This window comes from Nanorana parkeri, unplaced genomic scaffold (assembly GCF_000935625.1).
Source record: "Nanorana parkeri isolate BGI_ZX_2015 unplaced genomic scaffold, ASM93562v1 scaffold149, whole genome shotgun sequence".
Lineage (NCBI taxonomy): Eukaryota > Metazoa > Chordata > Amphibia > Anura > Dicroglossidae > Nanorana > Nanorana parkeri.
The window spans coordinates 1188857-1204044 of record NW_017306417.1 but is presented as its reverse complement, the minus strand read 5'-3'; the positions used below and the strand labels follow the sequence as shown (position 1 = coordinate 1204044).

General features: G+C 39.4%; 1 protein-coding gene across 1 annotated transcript in view; it reads right to left on the bottom strand.

Moving 5' to 3' along the window:
* LOC108785201 (sodium channel protein type 2 subunit alpha-like) overlaps window positions 1-15188 on the bottom strand; it is a 190364-nt gene that overhangs the window by 73470 nt on the left and 101706 nt on the right. Inside the window, exons 6-12 of the mRNA XM_018554238.1 lie at window positions 11238-11329; window positions 8707-8979; window positions 7149-7212; window positions 6387-6528; window positions 4058-4264; window positions 3487-3780; window positions 202-576 (exon numbers count right to left, since the gene is read on the bottom strand). Of these exons, the coding sequence (XP_018409740.1) occupies window positions 202-576; window positions 3487-3780; window positions 4058-4264; window positions 6387-6528; window positions 7149-7212; window positions 8707-8979; window positions 11238-11329 (1447 nt within the window). The remainder of the gene's footprint in view (window positions 1-201; window positions 577-3486; window positions 3781-4057; window positions 4265-6386; window positions 6529-7148; window positions 7213-8706; window positions 8980-11237; window positions 11330-15188) is intronic.

Below are 15188 nucleotides of genomic sequence, written 5' to 3'. Positions count from 1 at the left end.
GTTGTACGTTAGGAAGTAGAGAGTTCATAAACAGGCAAGAAGAGAGAAAAACCTATTTTGGCTGGAAAAGAACCCTAAAGCTGTCCAGATGTACTTTATGAAAACCAACCACCATACAGTGCTATAGGATCCACCTTCAGAGAAATACGATTTGTGGGTATTAGGGTCCCACCATGTCTAGACTACTTAAAACTTCCTTACTTTGTCATCAGAAGCTGGTTTATCTATTATCACCTCTGGCAGAAGAAGTCCAACAGGCGATGTCGGGACAGATGGACCTCCCAGCAGAGACACTACTCCATTGCAATCCACTGTGCTGTGCATCTTCCCATTCAACGGAAGCATTGTCTTGGATGATTTGCTGGCTTGGCTGATATTGCTGTTCCTCCTTTCTCCGTGGCTGTGCGGTACAAATAAAGAGCCTCTTCTGCTCTCATTGTCCTCAAAGGTGCTGTGTTCATCATCAGCAAAGTCATTCTCTGACCCCATGTCTTTTGCACGGTTTCTGAAGCTGAAGAGGCTGGCTCTGCTGTTACGTCTTGGTGAAAACAGAGATCCGCGGATACTCAGCAATGACTGTTTAAGAAGAGAAAACTGTATTACCATTCAATATTATGACATTCTCTATAAAAGTGATAGGTACTGGACTGATGTACCATTATTATTTGGAAGAATCAATCAAATGTATTATATGTAGCAGGTGTAAGTAGATGGAGAGACCCTCCGCACTCCTCACAGCAGTCCCGGCCAGATATGAAAAAAGTGGTGCTCGCAGTGATGAGATACCACGGATGGCGCCGTGCAAACACAGGAAAGTCAGGAAATCACCAGCACTCAGTAGTAAAGATAAATACGTCCCTTTTATTGGACAGAAAGCGTCACAGACATCCAAATAAACCGACGTTTCGGGGCCGCGCAGGGTCCCTTCCTCAAGGCATCTTTCTGCCTTGAGGAAGGGACCCTGCGTGGCCCCCGAAACGTCGGTTTATTTGGATGTCTGTGGCGCTTTCTGTCCAATAAAAGGGACGTATTTATCTTTACTACTGAGTGCTGTTGATTTCCTGACTTTCTTTTATATGTACCAGGAACTACTAGGTAATGGTGGGCAGGAGAACCACATCTAATACAACATTTAAACTTCTTCATGCACCTATCTTGATAGAGACAGCTGCTTGGGCAGGGTACAAAATGTTCAGCAGATTTGGCAACCCATACAGAACATTTACACAAAACTGAAAGATTCAGGGCCTTCGAGCCCAAAGCAAAGTACTTTATAAACTTATAGTTGTGGCCAGTTATATAACTCCATATACCATATTGTTCGGGTTATCTGCTTATAATCTGACCATGACAGTATGGTTGTTGAAATTGTTTAAAACAAGCATAAAGTGTAATATTGAGCATAAGACAAATATTAAAGCAGACATAAAAGAAACACATTGATGCAGCTCTGTATTCATTAATGCATCATTAAATGTATATTGTTAAATGCAAGTAGTCTAAGTATCCAAATTTGACGTGATATAAGCCTCCTGTAGCCCCTGTACAGCAACGCTAACACTGGGAGAGGATGAAGCATAGCACAGAGCCAGGCCTACCATGCTGGATCATGTGCTAAAAAGGAAAATTCTTATAGAGGAATAAGCAGAATCATATAGAGATGAGCACATCGGTCTGCTGCTTCTCCTTTCACTGTCCACTTTCAAACTGTGGACGGAACATGACCTGTAATTATTAATAGGTATATATCGGTTGCCAAAACTTATCGGCCGAAAATGGCACTTTCGGCAAAATGCCGAAAGTGCCATTTTCTGTCCGATACAGCGGTGCATCCTATTATCTCCTCCCCACTGGGCGCTGCTCTGTTTCCCAGCGGCAAGGAGAGAAACTGTCACAGGCGGCCGAGCGCTATGGGAGGAGAGCGCTCTGAGCGGTCGGGGTCTCTCCTCCCACACCGCTCAGCCTCCTGTCACAGATCAGAGGAGAGCGGTGTGGGCAGAGACAGCTTGAAGTGCTGTCACAGAAGGCTGAGCTCCGCTCGCCCAGCCTCCTGTGACAGCGTGTCAGGAAGGAGAGCGGGTACAAACACTCAGTGATCAGTGATCGCTGAGTGTTTGTACATAGTTGAGGACAGAGTATGGTTACTGTATCCTCAATTATGAATGAATGGGAAGTGATCTACATCGCCTCCTGTTCATTCATGACTGTGGTTATAGTAAACTTACTCTGTCCTCAAGTTATGAATTAACAGGAACACTCAGTATAGAGGATTCCTGTTCATTTATAACAGGGGCTGCAGAAAAAGAGATTGTGTTCTCAATCTCTTTTTCTATTTGAAAGGGAAATATCAGGGGTCTGTTTAGACCCCCAATATTCCCCCGAAGCATCTAAATGAAAAGTAAAAAATATTTTTTTTAATCAAAATTAATAAATAAATAAAAATAGATATAAAAAAATTAAAAAGTTTATAAAAAATACATACAAATAAAATATATATTTTTTGAAAAAGTTCAAATAACAAATAAAAAACATTTTTGGTTTCGGCCGGACATTTTTTTTTTCGGCTTTGTTTCGGTTTTGAAATTTTCATTTCGGCGCACCTCTAATAACTTAACTGCATTAGACTAAAAACAGGTCTCTTGCCCTGCAAGACAACGCTGTATGAATCTCAGAGCTGGATGGACAGAAATACAAATCATGGTGAGTAAAACAGGTCTTATATCTGTATTGCATTTGTGTATTTCAATGTATGTCTGCAGTTCAGCTTTAAATGATGCAGCTCTGGTACCACTTACAGGTTTGCCTTTTTGGTTGCAGTAAATAAACTTTCTAATGAACTTGGCCTTCTGAAATAAATGTAATTGGGTTATCTCCTAAGGACTTTGATCATCACTGGTATTCAATTCACTGAACCCTTCAAGTTCATCTTCACATTAAAGACATCCCAAGGATGTTATATTTTATACAACAGGCTGCATATACTTCAACCTCAGGCTCTCCCCATAGCTTTTTTTCATAAAAGCAAAGGTAAAATTATAGGTGTCAGAAGATGAGGATTCAGAGAAACCTTGGCTCCAAAATGTACCGGATTGCTATCATGCAGGGAAAAAATGTTGTTGTTTTTTTTGGCAGTTCTAGGAAGCTTTGAATAGCTACAAATGGAAATAGAAGATAACTTTTAATATCAACAAATCCTTAAAATAGCTATTAAGGTTATAACCATTAATTCTCTACCCATTTTACCAAGACCTGGGTTATTTTTGAAGTACAAAATGACACTTAATCTATTTTTACTTAACCTATTAAAGTTCAGTTGTTCTAAGTGTCAGTGAGACGTGATTCATTCAAAGTAGCAGCATGCTATTTAGTTTTATAGTGATACCCATTAAAAGAAGGGGTTCCTGATAAAAATGTTTTGCAGAAGGAATAATCAGAGCGCAGCAAGAACAACAGAACATGATTATCACATCAACTTTCTAATTATACCTGGTGCGGAGAAGAGAACTTGTTTTCATAGGTTAGTCGATTTCCTTCAATAGAGAAACGAAAACCTTTCCTCTTGATACTCGTTTCAGATTCAGACTTTGGAAACTTGTCGTCATCCCCTTTCTCATCGTCTTCTCCAAACTCTTTCTGTCTTTTTTTCTTCTTTCGGTTGCGTCGGTCTTTGGCACTTTTGGAACTTAGCTTAGAAGCCTCTGACGAACTTTCAGAAAGGGGCCCAAAGCCGCCCTCTTCGCTGTACTCTTTCGATAGATTAAGTGCTGCTGCAGCTGCCGCCTGCCACATAGAAATAATTAACTATCATACATTTATGGGACATCACAATTTACAAGGAGATTCTTTCACATTCTAAAACTTTCTTTTTCATCTCATCTTTGTGGGTTGAATCATCGCCTAGCTCTTTGAAAACAGCCAGATGAGAAGAAAGGCCCGCCCAGTCATGGATCTGTATAGGGACTTTGGGGGCCTTAATGTATAACCTTAATTATGATTGGTATCTTTAATTGTAAAAATAAAGAAATTATATCAGTCACAATGTAAAAATGTATTGTACCTGAGCTTCTTCTTGTTGTTTTTTAAGTTGCTCCAACATTTGCTGAAATTCAGTCTCTTTCTTCTCTGCTTCTTCCAGTGTTGCCTGATTCTGTTCCTCATAAGCCATAGCTACCACAGCCAGGATCAGATTGACCAGATAAAAGGATCCCAAGAAGATCACCAACACAAAGAAGATCATGTAGGTCTTACCAGCGGCTCGAAGAGTCTGCAGCATTAAGTACATATTTTATTGCAATATTAGGATACTTAACAACACAAATATACTTAAAATATATCTAAAGACAAAACTTGTTTTCATTTTGGATAGAATGGAGGACAGTTACAGCCACTGAGTGTTTTTATTGCAATCTGGGTCTCATAAGGGAGATTTAATTTTCTGTCCTGAATATTCAAAAAGAAGTGAGAGGATATCTTTTCAATATGATAAATATTACCTTTTTAAACAGTTGTCACAGGAACAAGTGTCCCCATTGTTAAATTTTCCATAGATCCCTGTTCAGGTGGCAACTAAAAATTTTGGATTTACCCTCCCTTTTATCCCTGGAGAAATTGTGGCTCAAGAAAATTAGAGAGAGTGAATCTCCCTAACAGGTGTACTTTAGGGAGAACTAAAGTCTGAATAAAATAGCTAGGAGTTGTTTTTAGTAGGAGAGACTTTTCTGTCAAAAAACTATTTCCTCTTTCTCCTAGAAATGTATTTTCTTGTGTATATATTGCCTGCATGTCATGTAGAGTGCAATGTGCACACGGCGTAAATCCTCAGCATCTGTACTATCCTAAGAATGGATCCAAGTTGGCTTTAAAGTTTAAACAGAGCCCCGGCGGGCCTGTTTAAACGGCCCCCGATGCCAGTAACGTACACTGTACGTCACTAGTCATGAAGGGGTTAAAGGATACAGCAATTCAGTTATTCTGAGATGATTAAGTTATACTGCCGCTTACATAAGGATTTGGACACTGACAAACAAAAAAGCCTTTGGCCAGCCAAGTATAACCTCTCCCACTCCCAGCAAGCATCAGTTTTTGTAGAAAATCAGCATTAAGGAGTAGATCATAACACAGGGGGTGTTATGATCACAGGGGTGGAACCTCAAAAAAAAAATCAAAAAAATCGATACTAAGGTAGGTACAAAAATCCTGTTTTCTTTATCATTCATTATGGGACAAAAACATTATGTTATTATGAGACAATTATAATGCCAAAAGGCAGCCAAAATGAGCAGAGGGCAACACAGCAAACAAAATTCTAACAGGCCCACATAACAATAATAATAATAACACCGGGGGCAGCTTGCAGCTCAGAGAGCTGCCTGAAGGACCTTATACCCAAATCTGGCATCAGAAAAGGCTTGGAAATCCACCTGAAAAACCTAGAGACCTTATTAAAAGAGGACAAAGTGACAGCCTTTAAAATCTGGCAAACAATTGACTGATGCCTAAAAGCTCAAGAAGCACTCAAAAATCTAGTAGAGTGCATTTTGACAAGAACGTTTACCCTAAAGTCACAATAATAGCCTTAACATGTAAAGGATGCCAAAAAGAGAGTCTTTGTAATGGAAGCAGTGGTTAAGAGGTAAGGAATTTCTATTCTAGTGTACTGGAGGTGGACATAGAGATGGAAGTACAATATACTGATTGAGGTGAAAGGCTGAATCCAACTTAGGAAGAAAGGAGGCTCTAGGCCTCACATTGCAAGAGGCAGGCTTCCAAGCTCTTAATAGTGTGGGGATTACCAAGTCCGGGAGACCTCTGTCTCTGAAAGCCACGGTGTTAACCAACTACCATGAAGCAGGGTGGTAAACTGGAACAGGAGATCAGGATGATCTGGAAGGACCCACAGTGTGTTCTATCAGGTTGGAATATCACATCTGCCTGTGCTAATTGAGTACTATGAGAATCATCATATGTTCTCCATCTTGATCCTTTATAGTAGATGAGGAAGGAGTTTCAGAAGCGGAAAGGCATAGACCAGTTTGAACTGATCTTATAGAGCCGCCAGAGCTGCTTCCGCAAGGGGCAGGTCCTGGGGATAAACCTGTCCAGTTTGTTAAAGGTTTTAGCTATTAATTTGTCCCTATGTTAAAAAGTGTGTTGTTTCTCAAAATCAATAGCTCAAGCTGAAACTTACACTCACATGGCTCCTACCAACTCTGTAAACACCGGAGCTCAGGTACCCTAGTGCCCCGGTTCCCCAGACCGTGACAACAAGTAAATGATTCAGAGCAGTGACTCACCCCAAGAAGTGACAACTTCTCACTAGTGTGACGTAGCTTTTATCTAGTGTACTTATAATGTCAACATGTAACATTTAAAACTCTAAAACTCACCAGCTGATATAGATTTTCCCAATAGTCTTGAGTCATGAGTCGAAAAAGGGATAAGAAAGCCCAGCTGAATGTATCAAAGCTTGTATATCCATAATTGGGGTTTCTTCCAATCTTAACACACACATATCCTTCTGGGCATTGACTGAATAAAACAATACAAACGAAAACACATATCAGCAACAACATGATGTAATAAAAACATAAAAGTCATACCTGTTTTTCAACTGACGGTAGTTCTGCTTTAAAAGCGTGTTTTAGAGTTTAGGTAGGGAAAGGTTTTAGTGTTACATGGTTTTTAGTGAAAGGAATATTATAGATTTTAGTGAAATGTATAGGGGACTTTAGAATTGTTAGCTAAAGGTCCTAAACGGAAAACTACTAGTGAAAACTAGAGTAAGCAACAAAACACTAGTGTACAGCATTTCGGAGGGTTCAAATATGGCCACCAAGTGCTCTTATGATCAAACAATTTACCTTGAAAGTATTGCGACTATTACACCAACACTGGAACCACCAATGCTGGGCACCTGCACTACCACTAGGTGCTTGTAAACCACTAGAGAGCACCAGCTGTGCCAGGAAGGCTATCAGTAGTGCCAAGCACTATCCACAGTGCTGGAGGGCTGTCAATTAAGTGCCACTAGATTACAGAATAACACCTGATATTTTCATATAAGTGAACCCCATAGATCTCTATAAAAGTAGGTTATATGATGGTTTATGATGAGTTGTAATGAACCCAATTACAACAAAATACCTTACCCTGAATCTGATGAGTTTCCACACAGCAAAAAGTCCTTGTGACCTTCCAACTTGTAAAAGTGTGCTATATAGAAGGAAAGATAAATATTTTATCAAATTTGTAACTGCAATAACACAATTAAAATTAAGGGCTATAAATGGTTGTTCAAAGCATCTCAGAACTTTAAAGTAACACTAAAAAGGCTAACTGGATCATGAACTGCTGTTCCTCACTGATGTTGGCAGGGACAATGGTTTTGGCGCTTTCTTCAGAATTAACTATCATGCTGAAAACTGTAATATTATGCTGAAGTTATTCTTTAAATGTTCAGCCTAAAAAAGCAATTTCCCAGAAATCTGTTGAAACCAAACTATTTACTCTTTTAAGGAGCGTATGATAAGGTATCAGTCCTTTACTGATACTTAGTAAAGGACTGATACCTTGTCATGCGCTCCTTAAAAGATTTCACTGACAGGGATTAAAACTGAAGTCCTATAATAACACAAGTTGATCCTTGCAGTGGGCTTTCCCTGCACTGCAAGGGTTAAATGCTCCTTATTCCTGGATCCCATAAGCTTCCTCCTAGCTGCATGACTGGTTACTTGATGCCATTTCTCTGCACCGCTCTGTCAGTCACAGGTGTTCTAACATTATCATGTACAAGGTAGGATGAGTAGTCCAGCATTGTAAGTGAGGATGCAGAGGGATTCTGAGAGCAAGGAGTACGGTATGTGCTTTTTTTTTTATTTTTACTGTATGTGTCCCTTTGGGGAGATTTCCCTTCAAAGTGAGAGGTGTTCCCCTTTTATACAGTTGTTATCATAACAGGTATCTCTACTGGATGATTTACCCCTATCTCCTTTTTGGCAACGACTGTAAAATGTTCAACATTTACATTTGTGTCTCTGTGACAATGGTAACTAGGACAAAAGGGAGGGAGAATTGACTTTGCAGGGGCACAAACAAATAAAGGCCAAAGCCAAAATAAGACTGCATATTGACTGGGATGTCTACAGATTACCACTGAGAGCCACTCTCAATAGAGAAATATTTTAGCTATGACCACTATTGTACTCTCAAAAAACTAGAATAACACATGTTTTTCTGGTTGTAGTTTGGGTGTCCTAATACTGTAGTAGCCTGTGTGGACAGGCTTTGATAGGCTAATACTGCATGCTTCAAACATTGGTTTGAGACACTTTTCCAAATATTCAGAATGCATTGCAGGTGCAGTTGAGCTGTTCGTGCATTCACATAGACTGGTATGCAGACAAAAGCATTTATGAAGTGAACAAAAAGACCACTGACACAGCCCCTTATGGAGACTTGTTCAGCTGTGACCTGGCATAAGCACAGTACCTGGGATTAGGGCGCTGGACATGTAATTGGACGTCATATACAACACTGGGCTTTAAGGGAGAACTGCAACAATGGCGTGCTGGGGCAAACACACAAGAAATCCCTCCCAGGTAAGTAGTAATGTTACTGTTTTCTGTATCGCAGTGTAGCAGCATAAACTCACTAGTCAAAGAGCTGCATTATTATTAGGAGAGAATTAGAAATACTATATATTCTTACAATCGTCTTCAACGTATTCCTGCCAGTCAAAGTTAGGGACAGTTCTGTTGAAAAACGTGCTGTTGCTGTTCATTGTGCCATTGAAGTAGGATGTGAAGTTCATTTCATAAGTGCTGTATAGTGGAGGCCACAGTAAGCATTTATTCCGTAGGTGTCCCATGAAAAGCTGCAGTCCTATTAGTGCAAAGACACTCAGACAAAACACTGTCAGAATCATCACATCCGAAAGCTTCTTAACCGACTGAATCAGGGCACCCACAATGGTCTTCAGACCTAGAATGAGAACCACACAATAACATTTGTTCCAAATGCACACCAATAGCACAGAAAAAAATTAGTAATTGTTGTACGGTGATGAAATATTGGCATGCAGAAGCTGAGACACACACAGTAACACTGACACAAAGCAGTTAACTCAATGGACAGCCGGAAGCTGGTGAAAACAATGAAATGGTTGAAGAGACATGGACAATTTGGTGTCTTTTTCTGTGTCTCACAGTTGACACACCATACAAAATGGCTGGAGGAGCTGTTTTTTTTTGTAAAGGGTCACCTTTACACAGCTGTAGCTGGCAACTTATTCACTTATATCTAGTTCAAATGTTTCTCTTCTGGAATTTCATATTACATTATGATAACATTAACATAAAATGCAAGTTGATCCCAGTGTCTTGAATATTTTATAACATTCACAAATATCTGTAATTTCTACAGTGCAATATGGGTTACAGCAGGGCATTTATATAAATCGTAGCACTGAACCTATACCAACTAAAGATTAGCTAATCTAGTTATGTGAACCCAAACCTGACAGTGATTGGGTCTTCTCTATTTGGTAAAACATAAAACAGAGTGGCCCCACTGCCCCCTCTAAAGTAGTAGATGCCCAGCGACCAAGCATATAGGCTGAAACCCCTACAGTTATAAGGGCTGTGAGTGTGTGGGCTCCATGCAATATCGATAGCAGCCCATATGTCATTTTTTTTTTAAAGAAGAAAGGTGATAACCAGCCTCTATAGCGAGGATCAGTCAGTTTTTAACAGGGAGGGGCAAAAAAAAAAAAAAGTGGCACAAGTTTACTAATGGATGAAGTTAAAATGGTCCAATGATAGAGCTCGTGTCAAAGAAGGAAAAAGAAAACCTAGCTGGTTCAAAGTTGGAGGAGAGGACTGAGTGACTGATTCTATCCCTGAGACTATGCTCTGTTTCACTAACAAAATAATTTATAATTACCATAGTAGTTGCTACATCTACTATGGCAGCATAATTATGTTTCAGATTTTTTTTCTCAAATCTAAAGTCTCCACGGTCTAAAAACATGTGGCTGAGGTGGGTTCAGAGATCAGTAGAGGCACTAATCAAATTTAAATGTTATTGCTAAATACATGAGCTAGATGACTAATGTTAATCATCCTCATTCATTCCGCTCTAAAAGCCTAGACTTAAATTAACTTTAGAAAGCTGCAGATCTTATTCTTTGTGCATGAAGAACCCTCTCATACCACACATGTAACTAAACCTCTAACTTTCTTGTCTCAGGCCCCACTCATTGGCAATAAAGTCATCAGTGTGTGGCAGAGTGGCGCACTAGGGCATGGGTGTTGAGGCGTGAATTGTATGCGTGTTCTGGTTATTGAAGGACTCCCCAAGGGCACAGTATAAAAATATGCAGTTTTCAAAATCTGCCCATATGTTTTAGTACAGAAGAAAAGATGAGGATTTCTTTGGGAGTGCCTTTGAGGCATGATACCTAATTATAAAGCACAGCACTACTGGAGCTGTCCCTAGTGGGGAGGGGCAACAAAACAAGAAAAATGGGCTTTTACCACTTCATGAGCAAGAGTTCCAGTCTCAATTGCATTTAGAAGATTTTGAGGTACAACATACGTTTGTATATTTGGGTTGCCAATGTTGTCTCATCCCCTTAATTTCATTAAACTGCAATAACCGATAACAAAAAAATCCCATGGTGGAGACTGAATACAATACAGCCTTCTTTTTTCTTTAAGCATTTCCTTGAGCCAAATACTCATATTTTCCCATCTATGGCATACATTTTTGTGAATGTTATATATTATTTTGTTTATCACAATGGAAAAACTTACATTTTATATATAGTTCTCACTTAACCACTTCATTTCTATTTCACAAATATTTGCACTGCTCTAAGAAGGTTATCTATGATAAAAGTTTTTTCTAATCTATTTTGGAAAGGAAATATTTACCTCGGTGGGCAATAAAAAAGAAAATCTTAAAATGCAAATTACACAGACTGAAGATAGCAGAGTCTCATGCAAGAAAGTGTTCAGAACTTGTAAAAACTGAACTAAAAAATTAAATAAATAAAAAAGCTAATGCTAAAAAAAAAAGCTAGGAATCTTTTGGATCTCTCGGGGGTTTGCTCAGGATTCCTGCTTTTTTTCTGATTATTCAGCAGCATGAGTGGCAAACATCAAGGCTCTATGCTCAAAAGATGTGGCTTGTACTTAATGGAGCAAAATCAAGCCTACATGTTTTAACCTGTCTCTCACCTGGAATTACTGAAATTGTTTTCAATGCTCGGAGAACTCTGAATGTTCTCAATGCTGAGACATTGCCCAGGTCCACAAACTCTGTGACATATCTGTAATAGGGGAGTTCACACACAAACACAATGACAGACACAAAGAAACAGTTGGATGTACAAAGGGGCCTAACACCTCACACCAATTACTTCTTACCTGGAATTACAGAAATAGTTTTCAAAGCTCTTAATACTCTGAAAGTTCGAAGAGCTGAAACATTGCCTAGGTTTACAAATTCTGTTACATACCTGTAGAATTAAATCAGAGTTATTCAGGATTTAGGAAGGGTCTACTGAGCACAGACCTCCCATGAAGATTGGAGACCTTGCTGGTGTTACTGATAAAAGAGGTGAATCGGAGAAATCTACAGGTTGAAATGTGCAAAAAAAACTCTCTCCTGAAAGAAGGTCCAAAGTAAAGGTCTGTCTTTGTTTTTTTTTTCTGTGGCCTTCAATTAGTGGAGGCTGCAATTTTGTAGTTAACATTTTATGGTCTTATCAAATATCAAGATGTCAGAAGCTCGTCTCTACCTCAAGTCACAGTGAGGATATTGTCACTGCAGTCAGGGCAGGATTTACTCTCTCTGCTGCCCCAATGCCAGGTTCCTTCATTGCGCCCCCCTGCATACAGGCTGCATACAAGTGATCTCGTCGACATTGGCGACATTTAGCTCTGCTTGCACAAAGCAGGGCTAAATGTAGAAAACAATTACCCGCCCGGTGCCCGGAACTGCATGTCCTGGGCGTCAGAAGATAAGAATTGCACACCCCTGCTACCCTCTACTCCCTGCTGCCCCGAGGCCGGGCCTTGGTTGGCCTTGTGGGAAATCCAGCCCTGACTGCAGTGCCCCTCCAAGGCATCTTGACACAAAGTTCTCTTGTAACTTTCTGGCTTCAGTGGACACTGCAGAATTGCTGTTGCAAAGCTATGGTAGGATAGCTTGTCACCAACAGTAGTATTACCTTGGATTGTGCCAAGAGGCAGTATGCACAACTGAAGTATGTTGTGTGTGGAGTATGTTGAACTATGTAATTTTATTGATGTCTCTAGTCTCTAGTGATTTGAGGTACCTAAGGAAATTATTTTTATTTCACTAAATTGGCTAAGAGGAGGTGTGAGCAGAAAGACTTGTTTGTCCATATGTGAAAAAAAAAAAAACAAAGAGAGGAGTTTATAACTTTCTTTATGTAAGCTGTAAACCCATTTACATTTGCTAGCTTACTAGGCATATATTTTTGTACATTTTATCAGTGTTATTCACATAAGGATGAAGAGTTTAGAGAAAGCAGGAGAAGTGAACAATCTAGGACAACATAGGTGAACTGGAAAGTGAGCTGAATTGGAGAATCTTTCCAAATCAGCTATGTTGTCCTAGATTGTTCACTTCTCCTGCCTTCTCCAAACTCGTCACCCTTTTGTGAATAACCCTGTATATGTTGGTATACTGCAGCGTATGGGATAAATCAAGGGTTTGTTACTGCCACAGCTCTCTCTACTGATTTCCATATTTGATGTAAGGTAATGGACATAGCCCCTGCAAAAGAACTGTCAAGTTTCCCTCTCTGAAATGTTACATGTAGGACAATTGGCTAAACCCCAAACCATGGTCCCAGTTTCCTGCAACATGGGTGGTGGTAAAGTGTTGGTAGGTTGGAGTGAGGGTGTGTGCATGGAAAGGGGGGGAGTGCATGCAGAATTCCAGAGTGTTGACGTGGAGAATTATAAAAGCAGTGTGGCCATGCAACCTGGCTCAACTCTTGCGTTAAGGCCTTTAGCACTTTGCATACACAAATAAAAATAAACAAGCATTCTTATCAGGGTGGCTTAAAATACATTAACATAAAGTTTAATACAAAGCCAACTTAACACCTCCCCAATCCACTAACTTTATTTGACAATATATTTTCAAGACCTGTGAAATACTAGCTCCAGAATCTCTGCAGCCCCTAGCCCTGTAATATTGTCACAAGATCACTCTCAAAGGTTCAGCTAGATCCACTAAGCATCATCCTTTGAGATAACTGGAGATATCCTGAAGCTTTAAACAGGTTAGTACTGTACATGTCTTTTTATCAGATTAAGTTAGGCTGAATAGTATTTCCAATTTTTGGAAATGTTTCCTTTATTTTCACCTGGTGATCCTGCAAGTAAAACATTTTCTGTCCTAAGGTGACAACACATCCTTATTGCCCTGTATCTATGGAGAACCAGATTTGTAACCCTGTGACAGGAACAAGGACTGCTAAACACCTCTCCCTCTCCACTTCTCCGTAGGTGCTGATGTCCAGAGAAGTGATCAGGCCTGATAATGCTAAATGACAACAGTCAGCAGTTGTACAGGATGTTACAAGTTCACTGAATTTCCGGTAGGATTAATAGGTATTTTTTGCACTTATTGAACAGGTATAACAAAACACTTTAAATATTTAGAGGAGAACTCCAGGATTTTTAAAAATTAACCCTTGCAGTGAGGCTACCCCCGTAGTGCAAGGGTTAAGTGCCTATTTTGGTCTAGGGGTGAAGATAAAAAAGAAATACTATCCGATCCTCAGTCCTGTGGCAGTGACCACTCACCTCTACTCTGGCTGTGGAATGTCCTTCAGCGTTCTCACGTCTATTGGAATTCATTAGACCTGATGATGTCACGGGTCCTTAGACCACTGGAGCCCGGGGGAAAAGAGGCTGCAGGAACCAATCTAGAAGCCAGGCAGAGGATCGGAGGGTGAGTATTTCTTCTTTACTTTTGCCCCTAGTCAAAATGAGCACTTAGCCTTTGCAATGCAGAAGTAGCCCCACTGCAAGGGTTTATTTTTTTATTTTTAAATCCTGGAGTTCTTCGTTAATAGACTAAAATAGAGCAAATAAAAGAAGTTCAGAGTTAGCATTTACATACACTTTATACTTTAGGTAAGCATTAACAGATCTGTAAAAAGTTGAAATCTGATTGGTTACTACGACCTACAACACTATATAACACACAGAATTGTCCACAATAGTCACTTTACACTCCAGTGCTTTAAAATAGACAGGAAAGTTTTAAAAAATACAGTTTTACTATGTACTGAAACTGTGTCAGCGTGGCCTAGGGGCCTTGGCCGATGTAGTGCAACAGCTGGAAAGCTGTAAGTTATTCTGTCCCAGACGTAGGATGCTTGGATATCCAATTTGAGCTAAAATTAAACTGTTTAAATCAAATGAAAAAAAAGGCTCTTTCACTGTTCAGCCTTTCCACACAAATTGTATGGTGAAATCTCCAGCCTTCCCGCATTTAAACAGTTTTATAAAATCTCCCTATGTATTTTAAAAACACATCATTTTATAGGACACAAAAACTGAAGCGGTTTCTGAGGTGAAAAAGAAATCCTTATAGAAAGAGTGATGATACAGTATATGTGGCCTACTTTGTGAAGACTCAGTAAAACTGGCACTTTTATGGGAGCCAATAGAGCAGAACTGATTCCAAGAGACATCTCTGAGAGAGCAATTTAATGTAAAACAATGCACTGATACTGAAGCGTTCAGCAGTCTCTGTAACCCTTTCCTCCCCAGGGCATCTGATCACAATGTTCAAATATGGGATGTGTAAGGGGAAAAAAATATCAGAATTGTGTATTATTAAATTGTATCTAAAGCCATGTTTTTTAGTTTTGGATAGAGCAGGGAAGGGTTAGAGCTACTGTCGTGTTCTTATTGCTAGATCTTCTGTTATTAACATCCATTTGGAGGTTGTAAGGCTCCCCCTTCTTTAGGGCTATAACTATATAAAACCATAACCATAATACATTTTTTATCTAAATGATGTTGTTATTTTTAAAAAAATTACAAATTGGTATTATTACATAAGGACAATTATTTTAAAAAGTAACCATTAATTATAAATGTAATGTATTTATCCTAATTATTTGTCCTTTTCAATTA